Raw genomic sequence first — 24,020 nt, forward strand, 5'->3', positions numbered from 1 at the left:
CGGGCATCCAGACTGCGTCTCCCTCCTGTGACCTTTCTTTTCCCAGCAGGATAGGGAGACTGGGGTGGGGGCGGGAACCTCCCACCATCCCCTCCGCAGCCTCCTCTGCGGCGGCTGAGGGGCGGGGCGCTGGAGGGGCGTGTCCCGGGCGTGTCCCGGGCGGGCCCTCCTTTCCCAGGCTCTGCCGGGACGCACGGGGGCGCCGCTGGGCCCGCGCTGCTACAGGAGTTGCGGAGCAGCAGAGGAGGCGCTCACTTCCGCATCGGGCCAGGCGGCGTCCGGCTGCGGCGGCGCCCACGGCCAGGCGGGCCGCAGGTCAGTCGGGGATGCCGCCTACCCTGCCCCGCCCATCCGGAGGATCGGGGCGCTGGGTGGGCCTCAGGCCCGGGAGGCGGCGCGGCGCCCTGATGAAGGGCCCGGGCCGCAGACTCGGCTTCCGGTAGATTCGGGATCCCCGGAGTGCGGGAGACCCCGGCGGGGCTTTGTGGTGTCCCAGCCCCTCCCCTTTCGTCCAGCGTCATTGGAGGAGCTCGAGGCCCTTGAGCCGCGTTTCTCAAAGTAGGGTCCGCTGGCGTACTCCTGACCCCACCTCATACTTTGTGAACCGGAGTCTCTACCGTGGTCGGGGAATCTGCATTTTCAGCAAGCCTCCCTGATGGTTTTGATGCAGGTGGTCACAGGACTGCACTCTGGGAATGCTTTCTTAGAGGACTGGGCACTTCCGACTCCTTCCGACCCAGCAGGGAGTCCAAGTGGGCCCATTTGAGGATAGGGCCCTATGACTGGCCTTGAAGTGGTAGTCCTCTGTCTTGGGGGTTCTCTTGAATCCTTGCGCTCAGGGTGCTGCTGTGTTACTGTTGCCATCAGCAGGAGTCTTCAGATGGACAGATGTTTAGTGAGTGACGTGCCCGGGTCAGGAGCCTTAGTGAGAGTGCTGAAGGAGGCTGTGTGGCCTGCGGCTGGAAGAACTTGGAGTTGGTCCAGCTGTCCTGGATTGGGGCTGACTTCACCATTTATAGCAGGGCGCACATTCTTTCATCTTTCTCCAGTGTCCTCACCTGGAGAAGGAAATGGCAACCCACTCCAGTACTCTTGCCTGGAAACTCCCCTGGCGGAGGAGCCTGGTATGCTACAGTGCACGGGGTCGCGGAGAGACCAACGGGACTGAGCGACTTCACTTTTCATGCATTGGAGAAGGAAATGGCAGCCCACTCCAGTGTTCTTGCCTGGAGAATCTCAGGGACGGGGGGCCTGGTGGGCTGTCGTCTATGGGGTAGTACAGAGTCGGACACGACTGGAGCGACTTAGCAGCAGCAGCAGCAGCAGTGCTCTCATCTGTCAGTAGGGACAGGAACGCCTACCCGGTAGCACTTTTCTGTGAATTAGGTAAAATCAGTCCAGTGACTCCTACAGTGGCTGGCACTCAGTAAATGGAAATTGTTAAGGGTGATGCTAAGGGTTGGATGGCATCACCTACTCCATGGACATGAGCTTGAACAAACTCTGAGAATTAAGTGAAAGACAGGGAAACCTGGCATGCTGCCTGCAGTCAGTGAGGTCTCAGAGTAGGACACAACTTAGCAACTGAACAACAACAGAGGTGATGCAATTTATAGTTCCCCAAGCCAGAGATTAGTCAAGTGGAATAATATGTGGAGAGGGGTACAGAGTATATCTGGAGAACAAAGATTCTAACTGGGGTTGCTTGGGAAGTTCATGTAACCAATGAGGTTTGCCAGCAGCTTTGAAGAATAGACAGGATTCCAGGGAGCTGATAACAGGGACAGCGTGAACCAGTTCCACCCCAGGCCTCAGAAGTGCTTCTTTCACATGGTTTGTTGCTGGGCTGCTGCTTGGACTTATAGGCAGTGTAGGAAGTCACAGTGATAAATGGATTTCGAAAGCTGGACTGTTGGCCCATAATAGTTTCTGTCTACTGATTATGTTTCACACACATGGTATTCCTCAGACTCTAATGGTCTCCTTCTCTTATTTCATTGGAAGTTGGGTAAATTGGAACATCTACGAAAAGATCATAGTTGATGGCATAGGTGAATGGCCATGGATGCTTTGGGTGTAGTTGAGCCTCTTGGCAGCCATTTTACACTTGCTATGAAAGGTCCAGATACATTGGGAGTGCCTTTTTCATCATGGTATTGTTTTAGGTTTCATAGGAACACTGCCGTCACCTGTGGTTCACCTATCTCCAGAATGGGTTAGGAAATAAAATCTATAAAATGTCCCCAAAGCTTCAGCTATTTTGGAGGGAAGAAGCCAGATGATTTACAGATATCATTTTGTTCCTCTAGACCAGTTTGTCTTTTGGTATACATGGAATTCTAACCTTAGTTGACAAATTATATTTGCCTAATTTAAGAATTATCGTTACCATTGTTAGTAATGTCTGCTCTTAGGTTTCCTTAAGTCTCTGGAGCCAATATAACATCTTTCAGTATACACCTTCTGGTAGATTTTTATGTCATTATAGATGCTATTTATCATTATTGAGTACTTACTCAGAGTCAGAGACTGTTCTACATACTTTTTAAATTTTCTGTCAGTCATTCCTCTGATAGTCCTTTAAGGGAAGCATCATCCTTACCTCCAATTTAGACATGGGGAAACAGGCAAAGGAGGATTAATGTTTGCCTAAGGTCCCAAGATAGTAACTAGTAGCGTCTAGCAGCCTGATTCCATGCTACATGCTGATAACCTCTGCAAGTCTACATTGCTCCCTAAGACTTATTATAGTTTGAAAAGATGTGTGAATACAAGAGATCATAAGCACACCTCACCTATGCTCTAAATGTAACAAACAATGCATTAGTTATCTCGTTTAATTCTTTAAGCGATCATCTCAACACCTCAATTTGGTTATAATAGTTTATTATCATTTACATACTTGGGGACAGAGTTTTCCAGCTTCTCAGATTATCTGAGACTTCTTTTCTGTTATATAAAATCCTTCAATTCAATATTGCCAGTGCTGAGGAATTTGTTTAAAATCACATTTGAGTGTATACTTTTTAATCTATTTCATGTATTATTGGAAATGTCAGTGGTGATTGTCCTTTGTTTTTACAGAGGGGGACTGAGATCACTTTGTTTTGCAGTTTCTGAAAGTATTTCAAGGCAGAACTGTGGGTGTTGGAGAGAGCAATGGAAGGTCACAAGGCAGAAGAAGAGGTGTTAGATATTCTTCGACTGAACGTGGGTGGCTGTATTTACACAGCCAGGCGGGAGTCCTTGTGCCGCTTTAAGGATTCAATGCTGGCATCCATGTTCAGTGGTCGTTTCCCTTTAAAAACAGATGAATCAGGTAAATACCTCAAGTCTGTAAGCATGATCATGAATATTCATTAAAATAGGAGTCTAGTTTAAATTCCCTTTAATTTTTCTAATTACAACAGGATGTATTAGCTCAGTATGCTGATTACTAAGATCATTAAGACTGTATGGAGTTTCATTAATGTATGGAGTTTCATTAAGTACCTGGAGAAATTAAATACCAGTTTCTAGAATCTGTGATGCTGTCGCTAAAAGTTGACAAAAAAGTGAATGTATATAAAGGTCAAAAAGTGAAACTGTCCAACTCTTTGCAACCCCATGGACTGTAGCCAGCCAGGCTCCTTGTCCATGAGATCTCCCGGGCAAGAATATTGGAGTGGGTATCCATTCCCCTCTTCAGGGGATCTTCCAAATCCAGGGATTGAACTCCGGGTCTCCTGCATTGCATTGTCCAACCATGGATCTGATTTGGGGGATTAATTATATTTGGAAAGGTGTTACATTTATGCAACTCAGTGGGTCTTTGTATTGAGCTTGATTAAATATATTAGCTTCTGTATGTGTTCTTCAAGTTAAAAATTGTGTTTCTTAGAGAAAGCAGTTGCCTTCATAGCTAAGGGCAGTCATTGTCAGTGTAGAATTAGTGTTAAATTCACTCCTAGTCCAGCTGCAGAGCCTTGTGTGGGCTGACATGTATGCCACAGAAAACGTCAGTGCAGTGATGATATCAGTCAACCATGGGAGAGGACTGAAAATTGGTGTTTCAGAAGAAACTGTAAAACGCAAGGATTAGGGTCCTGGTGCTGCTCTTTGCTTCAAGTGTTTTGGGGTACACTGAACCTACTGCTGGTTGTAAAAATTCAGGAATGCAAGTAGGGCTTTTTGTACATCTGAGGGATTCTGGGGCTTAGAGCACCCACTCTTGCTTCTGTGTTAGGTTGAGGAGTTCTAAGCCTGAAGGGCTGTTAGTATCCCTGGGTCTTGTTTGCCAAATGAATGGCAGTTGAAAGAATGAAAAACTCACTGATGTGTGGTGCCCAGGACTTGATGTCCATCTGGACAAAAAGGCTGTGGTGAAAAGGTGGTCAGTGGCAAGTGAGTTGTTTCCTCTGCTCCAAAGCTTATACCTTCTTAATCCTTTTATTCTAAACTAATCAATGGAGAAAAGGAATTATTGAATAACCTCATGGTGGTGGTTTAGTCACTAAGTCGTGTCTGACTATGACCTCATGGACTGTAGCCTGTCAGGCTCCTCTGTCCATACAGAAGTATTTTTTTAAAAATTCTGCTGAATTGTCTAAGAAAAGCCCTTTTTTATAAAGTAGTACCCGCATAGCATTTCTCTTTTAAAGTTTAGTACAAAAGGACAAGCCTAGTAAGTCCAAGGTCATGTGTCCAGGTCTTGGAACCATGGGTTTATATGTCAGTGACACTGCAAGTTGATTTGTACGATCACTGACATACGAACGCCAGACATAGTAACGAACACTCACATACCCTCATTAGGGAAGAACTCCATACACCTCTCCTGGCCCAGCCAGGCTGAGGTTAGGGTAAACTTAAAATTCTTCCAGCAGTCTGAGGCTTCCATGGTCTTTGCGGTAGCCAGCAGTGGGAATGTGGTCATTGTATCCAAAATTCCTGATGGAGCTCAGAATACATTTTCCTATATGGTAGGTGCGAATAGCGACCCCATGGCCTTCAGCCCACCAGGCTCCTTGGTCCATGGGATTTTCCAGGCAAGAGTACTGGAGTGGGGTGCCATTGCCTTCTCCAAGAGGTTCCCCAAATTTGACTAAATCTACTTGAACACATGATATTAACTTTCTTATGAGAAAGAAACATTTCTACTTGTAGAGGTCTTCAGTCTAATTTTGGTTTGACATGTTGAAACTTTATCATGGTTATTTGTATCTATGCAATAATTTTTGAACTGAATGTTTTCTAGGAGCTTGTGTTATTGACCGTGATGGACATCTATTTAAATACCTTTTGGATTATCTTCATGGAGAAGTTCACATTCCCACAGAGGAGCAAACTCGGGTTGCTCTGCAGGAAGAAGCTGATTACTTTGGCATCCCTTATCCGTACAGCCTGTCTGACCACTTGGCCAATGAAATGGAGACATATTCTTTAAGGTCAAATATAGAACTTAAAAAGGTCTTGGCATTTTCTTAAGCTTTAAAATACATATATGAATATATAATATTCATTTATTATACATTTATTATTCACAAAGCACTGTATGTTATTTTGCATAGCCTGTGTTGTAACGTAAGCCACAATGAGACAGTTTTACATCTTACGATTTTTGAAGTTGTGTTTCTTAATTACCAGTATTCATTTTTAGGCCAAAATTCTGTTCTAGGAAAGTATATTACAAAGCCACTCAAAGGTTTATGGAGTTTTTATTCCTTGTTGAAAATTTACCACTTTTTGATGGCTTTTTATTTTTAAAAATAGAACTCTTCTACTCTTGAAGTTCTCCTTAAATTAAGAGCAGCACTGTAGTATGTAAAGATATAGTGGTAATAATTTCTTTCCCAAAATGATATTTTGAAAGGATAAATGTGTTAGCCGCTTAGTTGTGTCCAACTTTAGTTGTGACCTCATGGACTGTATGTAGCCCACCAAGCTCCTCTGTCCATAGGATTCTCCAGACAAGAATCCTGGAGTGGATTGCCATTTCCTCCTCCAGGGGATCTTCCTGACCCTGGGATTGAACTCATGTCTCCAGCATTGCAGGCAGATTCTTTACCATCTGAGCAACCAGGGAAGCATAACTTTAAAAGGATGGTAATGATAAATAAAAGATGGAATAAAATCTTTCACCTGATTGAATGAGTGTAGCAGTTGATTATTAAGTTGAAATACGTTTGATTAGTTCACCTTGAGATCAGTAAATTTTTTTTTTAAGCTGCTTCTATTTTAAATCACATTTTAAAGGTGTTTACATGACTTGAACAGCTTCATCTGTTTTTTTCTCATTAATAAGTGTCATATTTGCTATTAATTAGCACTTTGGGGCATCTAAGAAAAATGTTTTTCCTAAATAATTGTGCATAGTGAAAACTGGTTTGAATTGGTCTGAATTCTGTTGACTTAGACGTCAGTGTTTAGGAGAGCAAGTTGATGGTATAGTTATTAGGAATGCAGCATGAAGAGAAAGTTGATTTGGTTCCAGATCCCCTTCGGGAATTTGCATGGTTGTATAGATTCTGCTGCTGGAATTATTTATAGATTGAGTTGTTAAACAGTCTCTTGGTACTGTTTGTCGCATCTGTAGAGTGGGGCTAAAAAAAAACCTAAGTGGGGTTAGTTGGGGTGGATTAACATTCACGTTTATAGTCTTTCGTCCTGGTTTGCATGCACAAAGGACAGAGCATGCATACGTTCATTCTGCCAGCCAACTCGTACTTATTACACCTAAGACACTGTTCTGGGGACCGTGTGGAGCATTCAGTTTTTGCCCTTGAACAATTTATAATGCAGTTGATGATTTTCACTGATGTGCAAGTGAGGATAAAAGCCAATTCAGGAATTAGATAGCAATATTAAATGCAGTACACATTAGGGTCCTCTTTTCCTTTTCTGAGTCAGTAAATAGTAAGCATCTCCTGTGTGTCAGACCCTTTTCTAGGCCCTTGGGATACAAAACCAACAAAACATTATTGCTCACAGCAGTAACGCCGTTTCTCCCAGGGAAGGCCTGAGCCACCCCACCGGGTGAAGTCCTTTTGTTCTGTGCCCTCAGCGCCTCGTAGGCTTTCCTGGTAGCACTTAGTACACTGTGTGTTGATGACTTATTTAATGTCTGTCTTCTCCATCAGCTATAAATTGAGGAGGGCTGGGACCCTGTCTCCAGGACCTTATATACATAGTATTCACACATCACTTAGTATTCAAGTGACTGAATGAATAGGTGGATAAATGCCAAATAAGTTCAGACCGTAGGCATTTAGTTTCATATATTCATATCCTTCAGTGTGAAAGAACAAGTTAATCTGGTTCATCCATGATTGGATTTTGAGTTCAGAATAAGCATCCACCATGGGGTTAGTGAATAGAAGGTAAAAGGAAAATTGAGTCAAATGGAAAATTTGGGGGAAAAGAAAAAATTCTAACTTTTAGTGATCATATGAAGATTTTTAAAGTGATGTTGGTAGTGAGTCTAGAGGAGGAGGAAATGAGGCATAATTTCCTAGTGGAAAAGGATTCTCTAGATGAAAAGGTGTTGGATTTTGGGATAGTGAAATGCCCAAGCCCCCTCTACAACACCCCAAATTCAACAAATGGTTTGGTTTTTAAAGGCATAAAAAGTAGATTATATGTTTAGTCCTTTTATTTCCCTCACAACCAAGTGAAATGATAGCTTTACAGGAAAGTAATAAAACAAATTCATTTTTACTTTGCTCCAGAGTTAAATTCAAACTTTATATATATATATATATTTTTTTTGCTTCAGGCTTTAACAGACTTCTGTGATTCGTATGGTTTAGTATGCAATAAACCAACAGTTTGGGTTCTCCACTATCTTAACACATCTGGTGCAAGCTGTGAGAGTAGAATTATTGGTGTATATTCCACAAAAACTGATGGAACAGATGCTATTGATAAGCAGCTGGGAGGAAGAATTCACAGTAAAAGCATTTTTAAAAGGTATGTCCGTATTTAAATATGAAAAGGAACAAAATAAAGTCTTGGTCTCTTCTAAGAGGTGTTATGAATTTAATATGTGGTTGACTGGGAAGACCATCAGTACTTCTCAACAGACAGAGTGAGTTTCATAGCTGTTGAGATAAGCCTGCTTCATGAAGAGATTGCAATTCAGGCCATTTGTTATCTGTAGGAGCAATAGGCCATCCATCTGGTCTTACAGAAGTTCTCAGCTGGAACAGTCATCAGAATCCCCTGAAAGGCCTTATACAGAGAGAAAAGAAAGAAGAGAAAAGCCACATGCCTGGGTGTCTCCCCTGGACTGCAGTCCACGAGCAGAAGCCTAACCTAAAGTCAGCAGGCCTGCTGGGTGACCCAGGACTGGCCTCCGTCTTGGTGTCCTGGTTTAAGAAATGCCAAGAGTCGGACATGACCGAGCAACTGAACTGAACTGAAAGGCTTTTCATCCAGTCCCGTCCCAACTTGAAAATTCTATACCTTGAGCATGTTAAATTCTTAAGGGTTATTCTGTTAATGTTTTCCTTGTAATCTTATTTATACTGGTCAATTCACCTAGCAGTTTTATTTTAGTTCTCTGGGAGATTGGATTGGGTCACATATTAGTGACTAATGCATGACCACATGAGCTTGCTTTTTAGACAATTAATATATCATCATTTTCTGAATTCTTTACAGACAGAGATGTTTGTATATAAGTACATGGCATAGTGTTAGAAAAGTTTTAGTCAAAGTTGAACCTTTTCTAACTTTGCTGGAGTTAGGTGATTTTTTAGAAAACTTATTTTAAAGATTTATTAGTTTGTCTACACAGTTTATATTGTGGGTTAACAAATACTTTGCCACAGTAAAAAGAGATAAAATGTAGATTAGTTGGTAAGTTTAGTTTATTATAATAATAGAGCATGTCATATATATATATGCTTAAGGATCACAGAAGAACAATTTTACTCAGTACCAACATATTTTTTTCCTTAATTAGCAAGCACTTATTAAGTATCTTATTTGCTGTATACATATACATACATTCATACTTAGGTAGTATATTTTCATTACCTTTTGTAATATTTCTAGGGAGGCGGGAAATAATGTTCAGTACATTTGGAGCTATTATTCAGTAGCAGAATTGAAGAAAATGATGGATGCCTTTGATGCCTGGGAAGGAAAAGGTACAGTCCAATTTTTCTATTTCAAGGCGGAAGATAGACTTTTCCTTAATAAGACAAAGCAAGGTCACATACTGAATTGCTTTTTTAGATAATGTAATTTTTGGTGTGGGTCCAGGTATTTGTCACCTCATAGTAACATTGAAGCAGTTTACTTAAAAATTTTTAAAACTCATTCATTACTGGCTATTATTAATAATTTATAGTTCAGTAACCTAAAATACACTTTTATTAGTTATGCTTACTTAATTCAATTTAAAAAGAGTTCCTGTAGCACCTTTTGGGTACCTAGCATTGTCGTAGGAAGTATACATCTGTGTTAAGCATAAAATGTGTAATCAAAAGGAGAGAGAGAGAGAGAAAATGAAAATAATGCTAGGAAGATAGCTAAAGAGCCCTTAGAAAATAAAATATTATTTAAATGCACACTTTGAAATTTGACCATTTTTACCAAGCTGCTAACTTGAGTTGATAATAATACTGCTACTTGATATGCAGTGTGATACGTAGTTTACACTTAGAATCTGTTAGTCCTAAGACTATGTGCTGTTTACCGTTTATTGATGAGGAAAAGAAGTCTCAGGGAGGCACGCCACTTATTAAAGATGGCAGAGAGTTAACTGTTCTATGCTTAAGTATTTTTTTCTTACTTAACATGTATTGATGTCTGTTAGGTGCAAGCACTATAATAAGTCCTAAAATTATCCAAAGATAAATAAGACACATTTTAGTCCTCAAATGATCTTAAAAGCTGGTAGAGACGACATTGCAAGTCACATAAGATTGAATAGAGAACGGAAGAGCCTTTTTAAAACTCTTCATCAGCTGTTCCTCTTTCAGGCAGGATGGTGGTCCCAAGCCTTTTTTCCCTCAGTACCCGTACTTTTCCTCCTTTTTCTTTTCATATCATGCCCCTCAAACAGATAGGATGAAGTGTAATGAACAAAGTGCTATTCTCTCTAAGCTTATTACTTGAGACTTAATTGACTTTGAGACACTTGGGCTTAAGTTGAGGAACACCCCTGCTGGTGTTCTCAGTCTCCGTTTGTGCCCCTGGACTGGCAGGCTGCCCAGGAAGCTTTGGGAGGGCCTGGCTGGGATTCCTTCTCCACTGACTCAGGAAGCTGGGATCTCTGACTCTAACAAAGCATGTGTGTGTAACTGACTTCAACTTTTTAGAAAGCATGTTATAAAGTATTACTGTTATCTTATAAAAGTTCTGGAAGGCCTGTGGAAAGCCATAATACAGGAAACAGAAATGAGAGAAAGAACTATTGAAAGGAAGAAGGTGAAAGTGAGAAAAGTGTGGAAGTGTTAGCTGCTCAGCTGTGTCTGACTCAGCTCCTCTGTCCATGGAATTCTCCAGGCAAAAATACTGGAGTGGATTGCCATTCCCTTCTCCAGGGTATCTTCCTGACCTAGAAATTGAACCCGGGTCTCCTGCATTGCAGGCTGATCCTTTACTGCCTGAGTCACCAGGGAAACCCTAAGAAAGCCTTAAATACCAATAAAAAAGGATAGGTTATTTGAGAAATATGCTTGGGAGAAGAACATAACTTTAACCTCACAGCATTTATCAAAATACTGCCAGTATTATTAATTTTTTTTCATTATTTCATTATGAGTGAAAAATGAAACTTTTATAAACTATAGTAAGATATAACCAAATAACTGATTTCTTAATTGGAAAATAAATTATAAGCTTAAAATGAAACATAAAGACAAAGATAAATTTGCTTATACAATATTTAATGTATTAACTTTAAAGCATAAAACGTTATAAATAAAATTTTAAAACTAATTAAAAAACTTGTATAAAAGTATTACATGAAGCAAAGATTATCCTTACAATAAATAGAGTTTATTTAAATTGACTAGAAAATCAGTTCAACCCTGTTACAAATAAAGGTATAAGATTCATGACCATAAAATTCCCAGGAAAGGAAATAAATGTGGCAGAGATTCAAACTCATTATTAATGAAATATGCATTAAATGAGAACTATTTTTACATACCAGATTAGTAAAGATCTCACGCAATCTTGGCAGGAATAAAATTAATATTACTTTTGGAAATTTATCAGTACATATCAATAGCATCAATATTGTTCATATCTTTTGACTCAGTAATTCTACTTCCAGAAATCTACCTTATGGACATAATCAAATGCAGAAAAAGGCTTATGAACAGAGATGTTCAACTAGGCATTATTCATAATAGAAAAAAAGTAAAAACAATATAAATGTCTATAATACAGGGCTAAATACATATTGGCACATCCACAAGATATAGATGGGATATAGCTATTAGAATTACTTTGAATAACTTTTTACATTGATGAGCGCCCATGATTAAGAAATGGTCAAAGTAAGAAACAAAATTAAATATAATGTGTTTTCAATTATGTACATATAATATAAATAGAAAAAAGATTTGAATGAGATACATCAAAATGTCATGAGCCATAACTCCTAATCCCTTAATTAGAAGTGGTTTTTATTTTTTATATATACTTTTCTATATTTTCCAAGTTTTATACAATGACATGAATTATATAGGAAAAAAATAAAAGTTTTAAAACCAGTTTGCTGTGTATCCATATAATAGAATTCTACTCAGAAATAAAAAGAAATGACTATTGATACATATATCAACATGGATGAATCTTCAAAGCATCATAAAGAAGCCAGACACAAAAGGCTACATACACAGTGTATGATTCCGTTTATGTGACCCTCTGGAAAAGGCAAAACTAAGGAATGGAGGGCAGGACATTGAGTGTAGAAGGGCACGAGGGAACTTTTGAGGGTGATAGAAATGTTGTATATCTTGATTGTGGCCGTAGTTACATGACTGTACACACTTGTCAAAACTCAAGAGTACTTAAAAAAGGTAAATCTTATTTTATGTAAATTACATTTCAGTAAACCTGACTTGGAGAAGGCAATGGCACCCCACTCCAGTACTCTTGCCTGGAAAATCCCGTTGATGGAGGACCCTGGTAGGCTGCAGTCCATGGGGTCACTAAGAGTCGGACACAACTGAGCGATTTCACTTTAACGTTTCACTTTCATGCATTGGAGAAGGAAATGGCAACCCACTCCAGTGTTCTTGCCTGGAGAATCCCAGGGATGGGGAGCCTGGTGGGCTGCAGTCTATGGGGTCGCACAGAGTCGGACATGACCGAAGCGACTTAGCAGTAGCAGCAGCAAACCTGACTTAGAGATGAAAACTTACTGGATGAGATTTAGGGATGTTTTTGTGGTGTTTAAGTAGGTGTTTAAGTAGTCAAGCAGTTCTAGAAAGTTGTCTTAAAATGAGGTCCACAGACTTTGAGTATTGGACACAATATATATAATAATTTATGGGCTCATCTTGCTAAGTTGGTTGTTGTTACTGGACCTTTAATGATGAAAAAGAAAATGCCAAATTCTTTCTTGGGATTTAAAGATTACTTTTGTTTTTAATGCCAAGCAATTTTTATTCAGCATCATTCTTTAAACTTTTTCTAATGTGTCTATGTATAATTTTTATGGTTTTTTTTTTTTAATTGAGGTGTAATTCACATAAGAATTAAAGTACACATTTCAGTGACATTTGCTGCACCAACAGTGTGTGTAACCAGCACCTCTGTTTAGTTCCAAAACATTTCCTTCACCCTAAAAGGAAACCCAGTATCCATTAAGCGGTTACTCTCTGTTCTCCTCTCCCCTCAGCCCCTGGCAACTACCAGTCCGCTTTCTGTCTCAGTGGATTTGCATATTCTGAATTTTTATATAAATGGAATCCTACAATATATGACCTTTTGTGTCTGGCTTCTTTCACTTAGATAATGTTTTTAAGTTTCATAAGAATACATTTTCAGCTTTCAATCAGAATCATATCAAACAAACTGTTACCTATAGAATAAATGAACAACAAGGTCCTATTGTTGTGAATCCTGTGATAAACATAATGGAAAAGAATATGAAAAATAATATATACATATACATATGTATAACTGAATCACTGTTGTACAGCAGAAATTAACACAACATTGTAAATCAAGTATACTTCAATAAAATAAATTTTAAAAAAAACAGCAGATTTAAAAATTAAGTGAATTTGACTGGAATCTTGGCTTACCACATTAACTCAGATTATTCTTTTTTCTTTTTCTAAAAAGATTTATGTACTTATTTCTGGCTGTGCTATGTTCGTTGCCGCGTGTGGGCTCTCTCTAGTTGCGGTGAGCAGGCTTCTCACTGTCGTGTCGTCCCTTGTTGCGGAGCACAGGCTCTAGGCACGTGGGCTTTCGCAGTTGTGGCGTGAGGACTCTAGGGTGCTGGCTTAGTAGTTGTGGATCACGGGCTTAGTTGCTCCCTGGCATGTGAGATCTTCCCAGACCAGGGATTGAACCTGTGTTTCCCGCACTGGCTGGTGTATTCTTAACCACTAGACCACCAGGGAAACCCCTCAGATTATTCTTGTTTGAACAGGTGCCTATAAAGTATTGACGACACCTCCTGTTCATATAGTGGTTGCCTTTTATAGAGTGGTTCACAAAATTTATCTGAATTGATGATCGCAGCAACCTGCTGCTGCTGCTAAGTCGCTTCAGTCGTGTCCGACTCTGTGCGACCCCATAGATGGCAGCCCGCCAGGCTCAGCCATCCCTGGGATTCTCCAGCCAAGAACACCGGAGTGGGTTGCCATTTCCTTCTCCAATGCATGAAAGTGAAAGGTGAAAGTGAAGTTGCTCAGTCGTGTCTGACTCTTAGCGACCCCATGGACTGCAGCCTACCAGGCTCCTCCGTCCATGGGATTTTCCAAGAGGTAGAAAGGGCAAGTGTTAGAACCCCCACTGTCCAATCTTTTCACGTTACTACCAACACTGTGACTTACGATAAAGGTACCGAACATCTCTTGAGTGCTAAGTTCTAGGCATTTTGCTTTTATTTTCTCATTTAAGGTTTGAATTCTCATCATCATTTCACAGATGAGGAAATTCGGGCACAGAAAAGTTGTTAACTTTCCCAAGGTGTTATGATCAGCGAGTGATAGAAATGGGATCCAGACCCAGGCAGTCTTGGCTCCAAAGCCTGTGGCCTTAACCAGCATACACTCAGTTGCCCAGGTCTATATAATGACCTGCTGATTATCAGTAGCAGAGCTGGGCTCGGAGAAGGCTATGGCACCCCACTCCAGTACTCTTGCCTGGAAAATCCCATGGACAGAGGAGCCTGATGGGCTGCAGTCCATGGGGTTGTGAAGAGTTGGACATGACTGGGCGACTTCACTTTCACTTTTCATTTTCATGCATTGGAGAAGGAAATGGCAACCCACTCCAGTGTTCTTAGCTGGAGAATCCCAGGGACGGGGGAGCCTGGTGGGCTGCCATCTATGGGGTCGCACAGAGTCAGACACGACTGAAGCAACTTAGCAGCAGCAGCAGCAGAGCTGGGCTGGTAGCCAGCTCTTCGTAGACCCAGGTCATGAGCTGTGTCCCTGCTGCCCTGGCTCTTCATGTGAGCTTTTCCTGTGTGTACTTTTCTTTGTTAAATAGGAGGCATGAACTTTAAGGTTTTCCTGGCCAGTTTTATACCAAACAATGTTGCTGAATCTTTGGCAGTGGACAGTGGTTCTCTAAATTGTCTTTTATCTTCCAGGTGTTAGCTACTGGCGGGTGCCTCACGAGCTGATAGAATGCTGGACTCTGGAAGAGCGCCCTTTACTTGGAAGCCTGAGTCACATGGCTCCAATTCGAAAGAGGTTATTTGTTCTCTGTTGGTTTATTATTATTAATCTGTCACCTTTATTTTTACTGCCTTTATTGGGGGAATAAATAATGGTTCTTAATCTCACTGAGCTTACTAATCACCTTGATAAATATTCTGACTTACCATCAAAATATAAATCTAGATAAATGCAAAGTTACCAGAACTATGTAAAAAGTAGAAGTAATTCTTTAAAACTGAGTTATATGGTTTATTATTATTTAAGCAGAGTCTGATTTTAAAAATACTACTGGACACAGTAGGAATGCTGTGGTATTTTTCCCCACTAAAGTGAAATCTCAGGCTTTATTGGCAATAGTTAAAAAATGTGTTAGACTTAATATTTGAAACTTCCTGTGATTTACTCTGAATTCTTTTCTGTAACCACAAATACTAATAGCATTTTTATTTAGTAGTATTTTCTTATGTTCTATGAAATAATTAGCATTAAATTCACTGCATGTCTGTGTCTTTCACTGTGTTTTACATACATTTAAAATTATTTCATTTTCATTGTCTGGGTATTATTCGTGGCTTTCTGATGTTCTAATTTCTTGATCATCTATTTTAGACTTTGTTTCGGTCCTTCTGTGAAATTTCAGACTGCTTTCTTTTACTCTCTGAATCTTTCACAGAATGCAGAGAATTTTACTTAGTTTTTAGTATTAATCCTATATTATTAAAACATCTTTTTTATTAAGGGCTTTCATTTTATTATCATAATTTCATTTTGCCATTTGAACTTACAGCGAGCAGATATCATTTGGGTCTAGAGCAGTGGTTCTCAACCAGAGGCAGTTTTGTTATCCAGGGGATATATTTGGCAATGTTTGGAGACACTGTAGGGTGGGGGATGCTGCTGGCATTTAGAGGGTTGCTTCCTAGAAGGCAGAGGGCAGCCCCTCACAGCAAAGAAATATTGAACCCCAAATGGCAGTGGTGCTAAGGTAGAGAAAGACAGGACTGGAGTTCAGTGGAAGATGCATGTAAATGCAAAGCAAGCAGAAGGGGCTTTATGGAAGCTCTCCTCTGTGTTGGTTGTCTTTCCTCTGGGATTGTATTAAGCATTATTTTTGATTCATGGTCAAGATGGTGATAATGATGACTTAGCAGCACTTGTGAGGTCCCAAAGAACCATTTTTCACCTACAAAATTTCAGTTATGTTCAGTAGAGTTTAAAGGTCAAATATATTATATTCACAGTTTTCAAATCAGTATGCTATTATGATTCCAGTTCTGAGAATCTGATGTTAAGTACAGCTACTCCAGCTTTCTTTTGTTTTCTTTCGGTTTTTGTGGAATATCTTTTCCCATCCCTTCACTTTTAGTCTGTGTGTGTCCTTACATCTAGAGTGAGTACTTTGTGGGCAGCATATAGATGGGTCCTAGCGTGTGATCTGTTCAGCCACCCTATGTCTTTTGATTGGGGAATGCAGTCTGTTTTCATTTAAAGTAATTATTGATAGGTATGTATGTACTTAATTCCCCTGAAGTAGGAAATGGCAACCTGCTCCAGTATTCTTGCCTGGAAAATTCCATGGACAGAGGAGCCTGGCAGGCTACAGTCCCTTGGGTCGCAAAGAGTCAGACATAACTCAGTCAGATTGAGCACACATGTACTTATTTCCATTTTGTTAACTGTTTTCTGGCTATTTTTGTAGTTCCTCTCTGTTCCTTTATCTTGCTCTCTTCCATTATGGTTTGATAACTTTCTTTAGTGGTACGATTCGTACCACTAAAGAAAGTTCAGTTCAGTTCAGTCGCTCAGTCGTGTCCGACTCTTTGCGACCCCATGAATCGCAGCACACCAGGCCTCCCTGTCCATCACCAACTCCGGAGTTCACTGAGACTCACGTCCATTGAGTCAGTGATGCCATCCAGCCATCTCATCCTCTGTCGTCCCCTTCTCCTCCTGCCCCCAATCCCTCCCAGCATCAGAGTCTTTTCCAATGAGTCAGCTCTTCGCATGAGGTGGCCAAAGTACTGGAGTTTCAGCTTTAGCATCATTCCTTCCAAAGAAATCAAGTTATCAAACCATAAATCTCAGTATTTGTACTATCCCGTGCCATGTTTTATGTTTTGATATCATATTTTTATACTGTGTCTTACTGATTATTTTAATCATAGTTATTTTTTTTACTTTTGACTTTTAACCTTTATATCAGCTTAAAGTGATTAATATACTACCTTTACTACATATTTACCTTTCCAGTAAGATTTATTCTTTCATATGTGTTCTTGTTACTAATTAGTGCCCTTTGTTTTAAGCTTAAAGAAGTTCGTTTAACATTTCATGTAAGGCTGGTTTCAGTTCAGTTCAATTCAGTCACTCAGTCATGTCTGACTCTTTGTGACCCCATGGACTGCAGCACCCCAGGCCTCCCTGTCCATCACCAACTCCTGGAGTTTACCCATACTCATGTCCATTGAGTCGGTGATGTCATCCAACATCATAATTTCATGGCTGCAGTCACCATGTGCAGTGATTTTGGAGCCCAAAAAAACAAAGTCAGCCACTGTTTCCACTGTTTCCCCATCTATTTGCCATGAAGTGATAGGATCAGATGCCATGATCTTAGTTTTCTGAGTGTTGAGCTTTAAGCCAACTTTTTCACTCTCCTCTTTCACTTTCATCAAGAGGCTTTTTAGTTCCTCTTCACTTTCTGCCATAAGGGTGGTGTCATCTGCATATCTAAAGTTATTGATATTTCTCCCAGCAATCTTGATTCCAGCTTGTGCTTCATCCAGCACAGTGTTTATCATCATGTATATAAGTTAAATAAGCAGGGTGACAATATACAGCCTTGACGTACTCCTTTTCCTATTTGGAACCAGTCTTTTGTTCCATGTCCAGTCCTAACTGTTGCTTCCTGACCTGCATACAGATTTCTCAAGAGGCTGGTTTAGTGGTGATGAACTCCTTTAGCTTTTGCTTGTTTGGAAAACTGTTTCTCCTTCAATTCTTAATAGTAACTTTGCTGGGTAGAGTATTCTTGGTTGGATTTTTCTTTCTTTTACCACTGTGACTATATTATGCACCCCCCTTCTGGCTTGCAAAGTTTCTGCTGAAAAAAATCTCTTGATAATCTTATGGGGGTTCCTTTGTATATAACAAGTTATTTTTCTCTTGCTGCTTTTAAGATTTTCTCCTTTAACTTTTGACATTTTAATTGTAATGTGTCTTAGTATAGGTCTCTTTGGCTTTACCTTATTTGGAATTCTCTGGGCTTCCTGGATCTGGATGTCTCTTTCCTTCTTCAGCTATGTAATTTTCAACTTTATTTATTCAAACAAGATTTCTTCTCCTTTCTCTCTTCTTCTGGGAGCCCTGTAATGTGGATGTTAATCTGGTGTTGTCCCATAAGTCCCTTCAGCTATCTTCAATTTTTTCACTCTTTTTCTTTCTGCTGATCTGATTGGGTGAATTCCACTGCCCTGCCTTTGAGTTGAGTGATTCTTTCTTCTGCTTCATCTGGCCTGCTGTTGAACCCCTGTAGTATATTTTACAGTTCAGTTATGGTGTTCTTCAGCTCTGTGACTTATATTTTTCATATCTTTGTTGAAGTTTTTCACTGTGTTCATTCACTCTTCTCCCAGTCCAGTGACCATTTTTATGACCATTATTGAACTCCTTATCAGCCAAATTACTTAATCTGTGTTTCATTAATGTCTTTTGGTGAGGTTTCATCTTGTTCTCTCATTTGAAACATTTTCCTCAGTTTTTTCATTTTAGTTGATTCTCTGTGTTGATTTCTGTACAGTAGATGAAACAATCACCTGTTCCCCAGTGTTCCCACTTTAGGCTTTTTATAGTGAATGGTAACTCAGTTCAGGAATCTTTGAAGGTTTGTCCAATACTTCTCAAATTCGAAAAGCATCTAACTGTACCGTGGGTTTTACTAGTCTAGCAGTTCCCAGAATGTGTTCTGTGGCATGCTAATTTTACTGGGTGCCAAAGGTTACATTACAGAATGATTGGTCAGTGGAGTCAACAAAGCTAAACAGGTGTCTTTACTATAGAATCTTTGTTAATATAGAGTTTAAAACTTCAGTAGAATAAAATACACACTTAGCATTTCTCAAGTTTATTTGTGAAACCCGTTTTTTCCCTTAATAAATCTCTTGCAGCTGCTTTTCTGGGAAAAACAACTTGGGACACTCCTGGTTATCCTCTGGATTGCATCAGGCTTTGTGAGAACAAGTCATGTGTTGTATAATTCTAGTGTAACACTTCAGATTTTAACTTATCATTGGTATTAACATTATGCATGAGTTTAAAAGAATGTATTTAAATTGAAACAATCTTCTGCAACCTTGCTAATTTATTTTTTGACCTTGGTGGGCAATGAGAGATGAAGTAGGTAAGTTGATACCGCTAAACCTCTTGACTCAAATTCTTGACAAAAACCTTTTTGTTCACCTTGAAGTTAAACTTTGGAGACATTTTCATTAGCTATTAAACCTGTAAATGCTGACAAGCACCCATTTCTGTATTTACAGGCGACTAATAGTCAATGAAGAAGAAGAAGAAGGTGTGAACTGTAAGACCGGACCTAAGCCAGTCCGATTTTTGGGTCCTTCCACCAGCACCCAAATTAAGGTCAAGAACTCTGCTTCCATCAGGGTGTCTCCGGCCAGTGCCCCTCAACCCTGGCCCCGGGCAACAGCAAACCTGGCTGCAGGAGGAAGGGCAGTGCAGCGCTCTGCCCAGTCAAAAGTGCCAACCCCGGTGGGGACTGGGCTGCCTGAACATCCCCAGGCTGCACAGGGGCCTGGGGCTCCTGAGAACGGGGCCACACACCTACCTCCGGCTAAGGTTCTGCTCTCGGACAAGACGGCCACCCCGCACCGAGTGATCAAACTGAGACGGACTCCACTGTGTGCCACCAGGTCTTTCCTGCCTGCCTGCACCACACCCAGGCCAGCGGGTCCCCCGGAACCGCCCCCTGACGCCCTTAGCCCGCTGGGCACGTGGACCGAGAACGGGCAGGACCAGACCAAGTGATGGAAATGGGGACTTGGGACCGTTTGCCTCTCCAAGCTTCCAACCCCGTTAACACAAACAAGCAGCTCTCTTTCCCCATACTGTCCAGGTGAACACTTACGTTTCTATTTAGGATGATTAGCGTGAAGCAGGAATGGAGGAGGGAGACTGTAAGTGGTTGGGCCTATGTTTACTTCTCATTTTCCCAATGTTTAAATTATTTGTCTAGGGACAGTTTTAATTTCAGGTTTTTTAATGTGTAGTTTTTTTTATTTTTAATAAAAATACCAATTTTTATTGGTATTAAGGCAACAAAACAGCTGGGCAAAGTCAAACCTAGGAAGCCTACTTTGTTGCTGAAATAATTATAGATTTTAGGCACTTATTTGATGTTACTCATTTCAGCGGAGAGATAAAAGTGAAATTTGAGCTTAGCTCTTCCTGCCGGTGAAATAGAGAGGGGGATTTAGTGCTCCCCTGTGCTACATGCCAGATGGGGAAGATTTGAGAGAAAACGTAGATCAAGGTGAACTCCCTGCAGGTGACTCTCAGAATCAAGAGGTAACATGAAAAGAAATGATGGGGAGGGGAAAAAAAAGTAATTTGAGATCACACTTTGACTCTCACTTAATGAAACAGTTTTCTTTCCTAGATTGACTTTTCTTGCTCTTTTCCCTTAGCAGATTTATTTTATACATCACAGGAAGATTTCTTGGGTTTAGAATTATATAACATGTTTTTGGACTGAATTGTGAAGTATTTTATTTTCATTTGGATCATGAAGTTTTGAAAGTACTTTGAAAAAGAAAAAAAATTCAGCTTTTTAACTAAAGTTAGTATTTTTTTTCTGGAAATGACTATTAAAGAGTTACTCTGATTATACAATATGGTTTTTATGCATAAAATTTCCACATAATTTGAATTTAATATTTTAAAACAGTATTTTGATTAATCTTCTATTTTTTCACAGTTCAGTTGTATGTGCTTACACATACATATTATATTTTGTAATTGGATCACGTTTCTATCTTTAGTGAGCAGTATGTTTTCAGTGTGTTAAAAATAAGTTCATAAAGCAGGATACTTTTTACTCAGTGCTTATCATTGTACTTGCATTGGTTTAAAAGACTAAAGTAAATATACTCAAAACATTGCTTTCTATTAAATAAAGCAAAACCTTTCCATAAAAAGTGATATTTTTCTGTAACTGTACTTATTTTTAAGTCCTGGAGCCCTTTTTTTTTTTTTTTCCTGGAGCCCTTTAGTAGTGTGAAAGTTTGTTCATTTATATCTGTTTCTGCTCACAAAATTGCTTTCTTGTATAGTTAATGTATGAAATAGTTAAACCAATTTGGATAGCTGTCTGAGTACCATCAGCTTTTTTAAATAAGTGGTTTATTTGGGTAGAAAAAGTGAATATTTAAAAATTCATGAATGATAGTCCCCTGGGAAATATATAAAATATGCAGTCACCTTGAAAAATACTAAAATCCAGGTCTTCTGAAAATTAAAGACCATAGTGAGTTTTAAGTACTTTCATTTAGGATATTATTCGTATTGCTTGATCTATGACATTTTGAATTGCGGATTCATATAAGAAGATTTTATAGTAATAGATGTGTATTTTATACATAGTAAACATTTGTCTGGAGAGGAAACATGTTGAAAGTTAATCATGGTTGATTCAGTTGACAGCCTGCCTTTCTTTGCATCAAGTAGTTTAAGGGACATCTATTGAGCAGATTTGGCCTTTATAAGAGGTGAGTTTTTGGAATAACTACTGGGCCATGGCACAGCTAAAGTGGAAAGGTACAGACTTTCCCTTATAAATATCAGGAATCAAAATGCTCCTGGAACTTGAAAATTACTTTATTTTGGTGTGATTGGGGTGGGGGGGGTACGTTCATTTTGCATAAAGAAACATTTTACCTAATACCAGACTTTGCAAACATATGAGTTGGCAACTCATCATAACCCATGGCCCTTCCTGGAAAATAAAAAATTTTTAAATGAAAGAATGCTTTATAGAATAGTAATTCAGTATCATTACTTTGGAAAAGTAGGTTTGTGCAATTGTTGGGTCAAAGGACACAATATAAATTCTGAATGGGGTGAGTAGGGTATTTAAGTATTGTTCATTATCTTTTTTATGAAAAAGATAATTAACTATGCCCTTGTAGGTAATCTGTGTTGAAAACTGGTTTGCCCTGATTAAAACTGGTTAGTTATACAGTGGAAAGCCTAAGGCTGACAGTAGGAATCTACTGAAACAGTTGTTTCATTTGTATTTTTAAATACCAAGTTTTTGTTTCAATATTGCCTTATGTTATAGTTTATAAAGTATTTTCATATAATTTATTTCATTGTGTTTATTTTACTTTTTAGTTTCAGAACAACATAATGAAGGTTAATCTTTCCTTGTCCTTTAAAGATCAGGAAGATGAAGTTAAGACTGTACAATAATGACTGCGCTACTCCCAACACACATTTTAGCTTCATAATCTAATTTTTACAGACTGACACAGCATCACTGACCAAAGGAAAAGCTAGATGTAACTAACTTCACATGTCTATCTTCTCCTAGAGGGACTCTGCTACCTCTATACTTGCAATGCCTGGTACATAGTAGGCCTCTAGTATGTTGCTGACAGTTAGGGCAACCGCCCCACCCCACCCCCTCTTCTACCCCAATTATTTTATAAAATGTATATGGTAAGAGAAGGCAATGGCACCCGACTCCAGTACTCTTGCCTGGAAAATCCCATGGACAGAGGAGCCTGGTAGGCTGCAGTCCATGGGGTCGCTAAGAGTCCGACAGGACTGAGCAACTTCACTTTCACTTTTCACTTTCATGCATTGGAGAAGGAAATGGCAACCCACTCCAGTGTTCTTGCCTGGAGAATCCCAGGGACGGAGGAGCCTGGTGGGCTGCCATCTATGGGGTCGCACAGAGTCGGACACGACTGAAGCGACTTAGCAGCAGCAGCAGTCTTCATGGGGTGCAGAAACTGATTTCTGACCTTGCAGAATGTATCTTGTTGAACAAAGGAGATGCTTGTGAAAGTCCCTTAATTTGATGATTGTTTTTAATGACCACAGTTACCATTAGTAATGATCATTACAGTTACATAGCTTGTCAAGTTGTTTAAAATAATTTAGAGATGTGGCTCATGAGACCCCAGAGAAGTCAGACAGATGCTGACTTCTGAGAAAGGAAAAAAGCAGCCTGGCCCCTCCCCTCCTGCCTTACTGCCCCTGCTAGAATTGCTGATGCAATTTTTCATTCACAGACTGAATCCTATTGCTTCCTTAGCAGGTACTAACATTGAAAAAATTGTTGATTCACTTCGAAGTCTGTGGTTAAATACAGTATAATTATTATCAACCATACCTTGATTTCTAAAGAAGGAATTGATATACAAGCATATTTGGCCTTCCCTGAGAAATCGTTCATACAGGAATTTTTATTTAAATAGCATTTTGAATGTGCATATAGACTTGTGGTAGTAAATTGTGCTGAAAAGGGAAAAATGCTAACCTTTATGTGAATATGAGGTGCCTTGTAAAGGGTTGCCCTATTTATACTTTCAATCCCTTTGAAGAGCTTTAATTGACATTTGGTAGGATGCTGGTTAGAAACTAAGTAGAAAGTATGGACTTCATAAAATGAAGGGAAAGAGCTTCTGCTATAGCAAGTGAAAAATATTTTTAAATGATTTACATGTGTGTATTCCTAAGTTAGCCAGGAACTTTTTAATTATGGAAAATACTGTCATTCTTCCATATGCTGAAGCTCTCCCTCAAGAACTGTCAACAAGTTGCTGAATTCCTCAGCCAGCGAAGAGTGGATGAGTGATTCTTGAGAGCTGCAGTTTTCAATCAGATGAAATCAAATGCAGGATTTCAAGCAGGTAGTACAGTCAGGAAAGGAAACATCATGAATAACTAGCAGAAACAAAAAAGATTGGTTTCCAGCTGTTTTCAGAATTTTGTATGCACGGAATTTGGTTGGTGGTGAGGCCTCAAAGGGACCGTTTTCACTTATAGTTCTCGCAGCCTCATGAGCTACACATGGTTTACGTTGTTACAGAAAAGCTAATTTTTCTTTGTTCACATGTGTTGCCTCAGACAGCCCATACGCATTTTAGATTT

General features: G+C 39.7%; 1 protein-coding gene across 11 annotated transcripts; it reads left to right on the plus strand.

The window, feature by feature from the left end:
- The first annotated feature begins 207 nt into the window (after nt 1-207).
- Nucleotides 208-21,062, plus strand: KCTD18 (potassium channel tetramerization domain containing 18). 11 transcript variants are annotated; one of them, XM_086346927.1, is made up of 7 exons: nt 208-558; nt 3,085-3,319; nt 5,237-5,448; nt 7,754-7,947; nt 9,037-9,131; nt 14,777-14,879; nt 19,385-21,062. In XM_086346927.1, the coding sequence occupies exons 2-7, from the start codon at nt 3,160-3,162 to the stop codon at nt 19,887-19,889; spliced, it is 1,269 nt and encodes a 422-aa protein (XP_086203053.1). In that variant the 5' UTR covers nt 208-558; nt 3,085-3,159; the 3' UTR covers nt 19,890-21,062. The 11 variants fall into 11 exon arrangements, with proteins under 11 accessions (XP_086203053.1, XP_086203062.1, XP_086203081.1 ...); XM_086346936.1 differs by having other exon boundaries at nt 3,114-3,319; XM_086346955.1 differs by having other exon boundaries at nt 3,114-3,319; nt 5,237-5,426.
- The last annotated feature ends 2,958 nt before the right edge of the window (nt 21,063-24,020 follow it).

The sequence above is a fragment of the Bos grunniens genome, chromosome 2, assembly GCF_055505025.1.
Source record: "Bos grunniens cultivar Pamir isolate PY7600 chromosome 2, Bosgru_T2T1.0, whole genome shotgun sequence".
Lineage (NCBI taxonomy): Eukaryota > Metazoa > Chordata > Mammalia > Artiodactyla > Bovidae > Bos > Bos grunniens.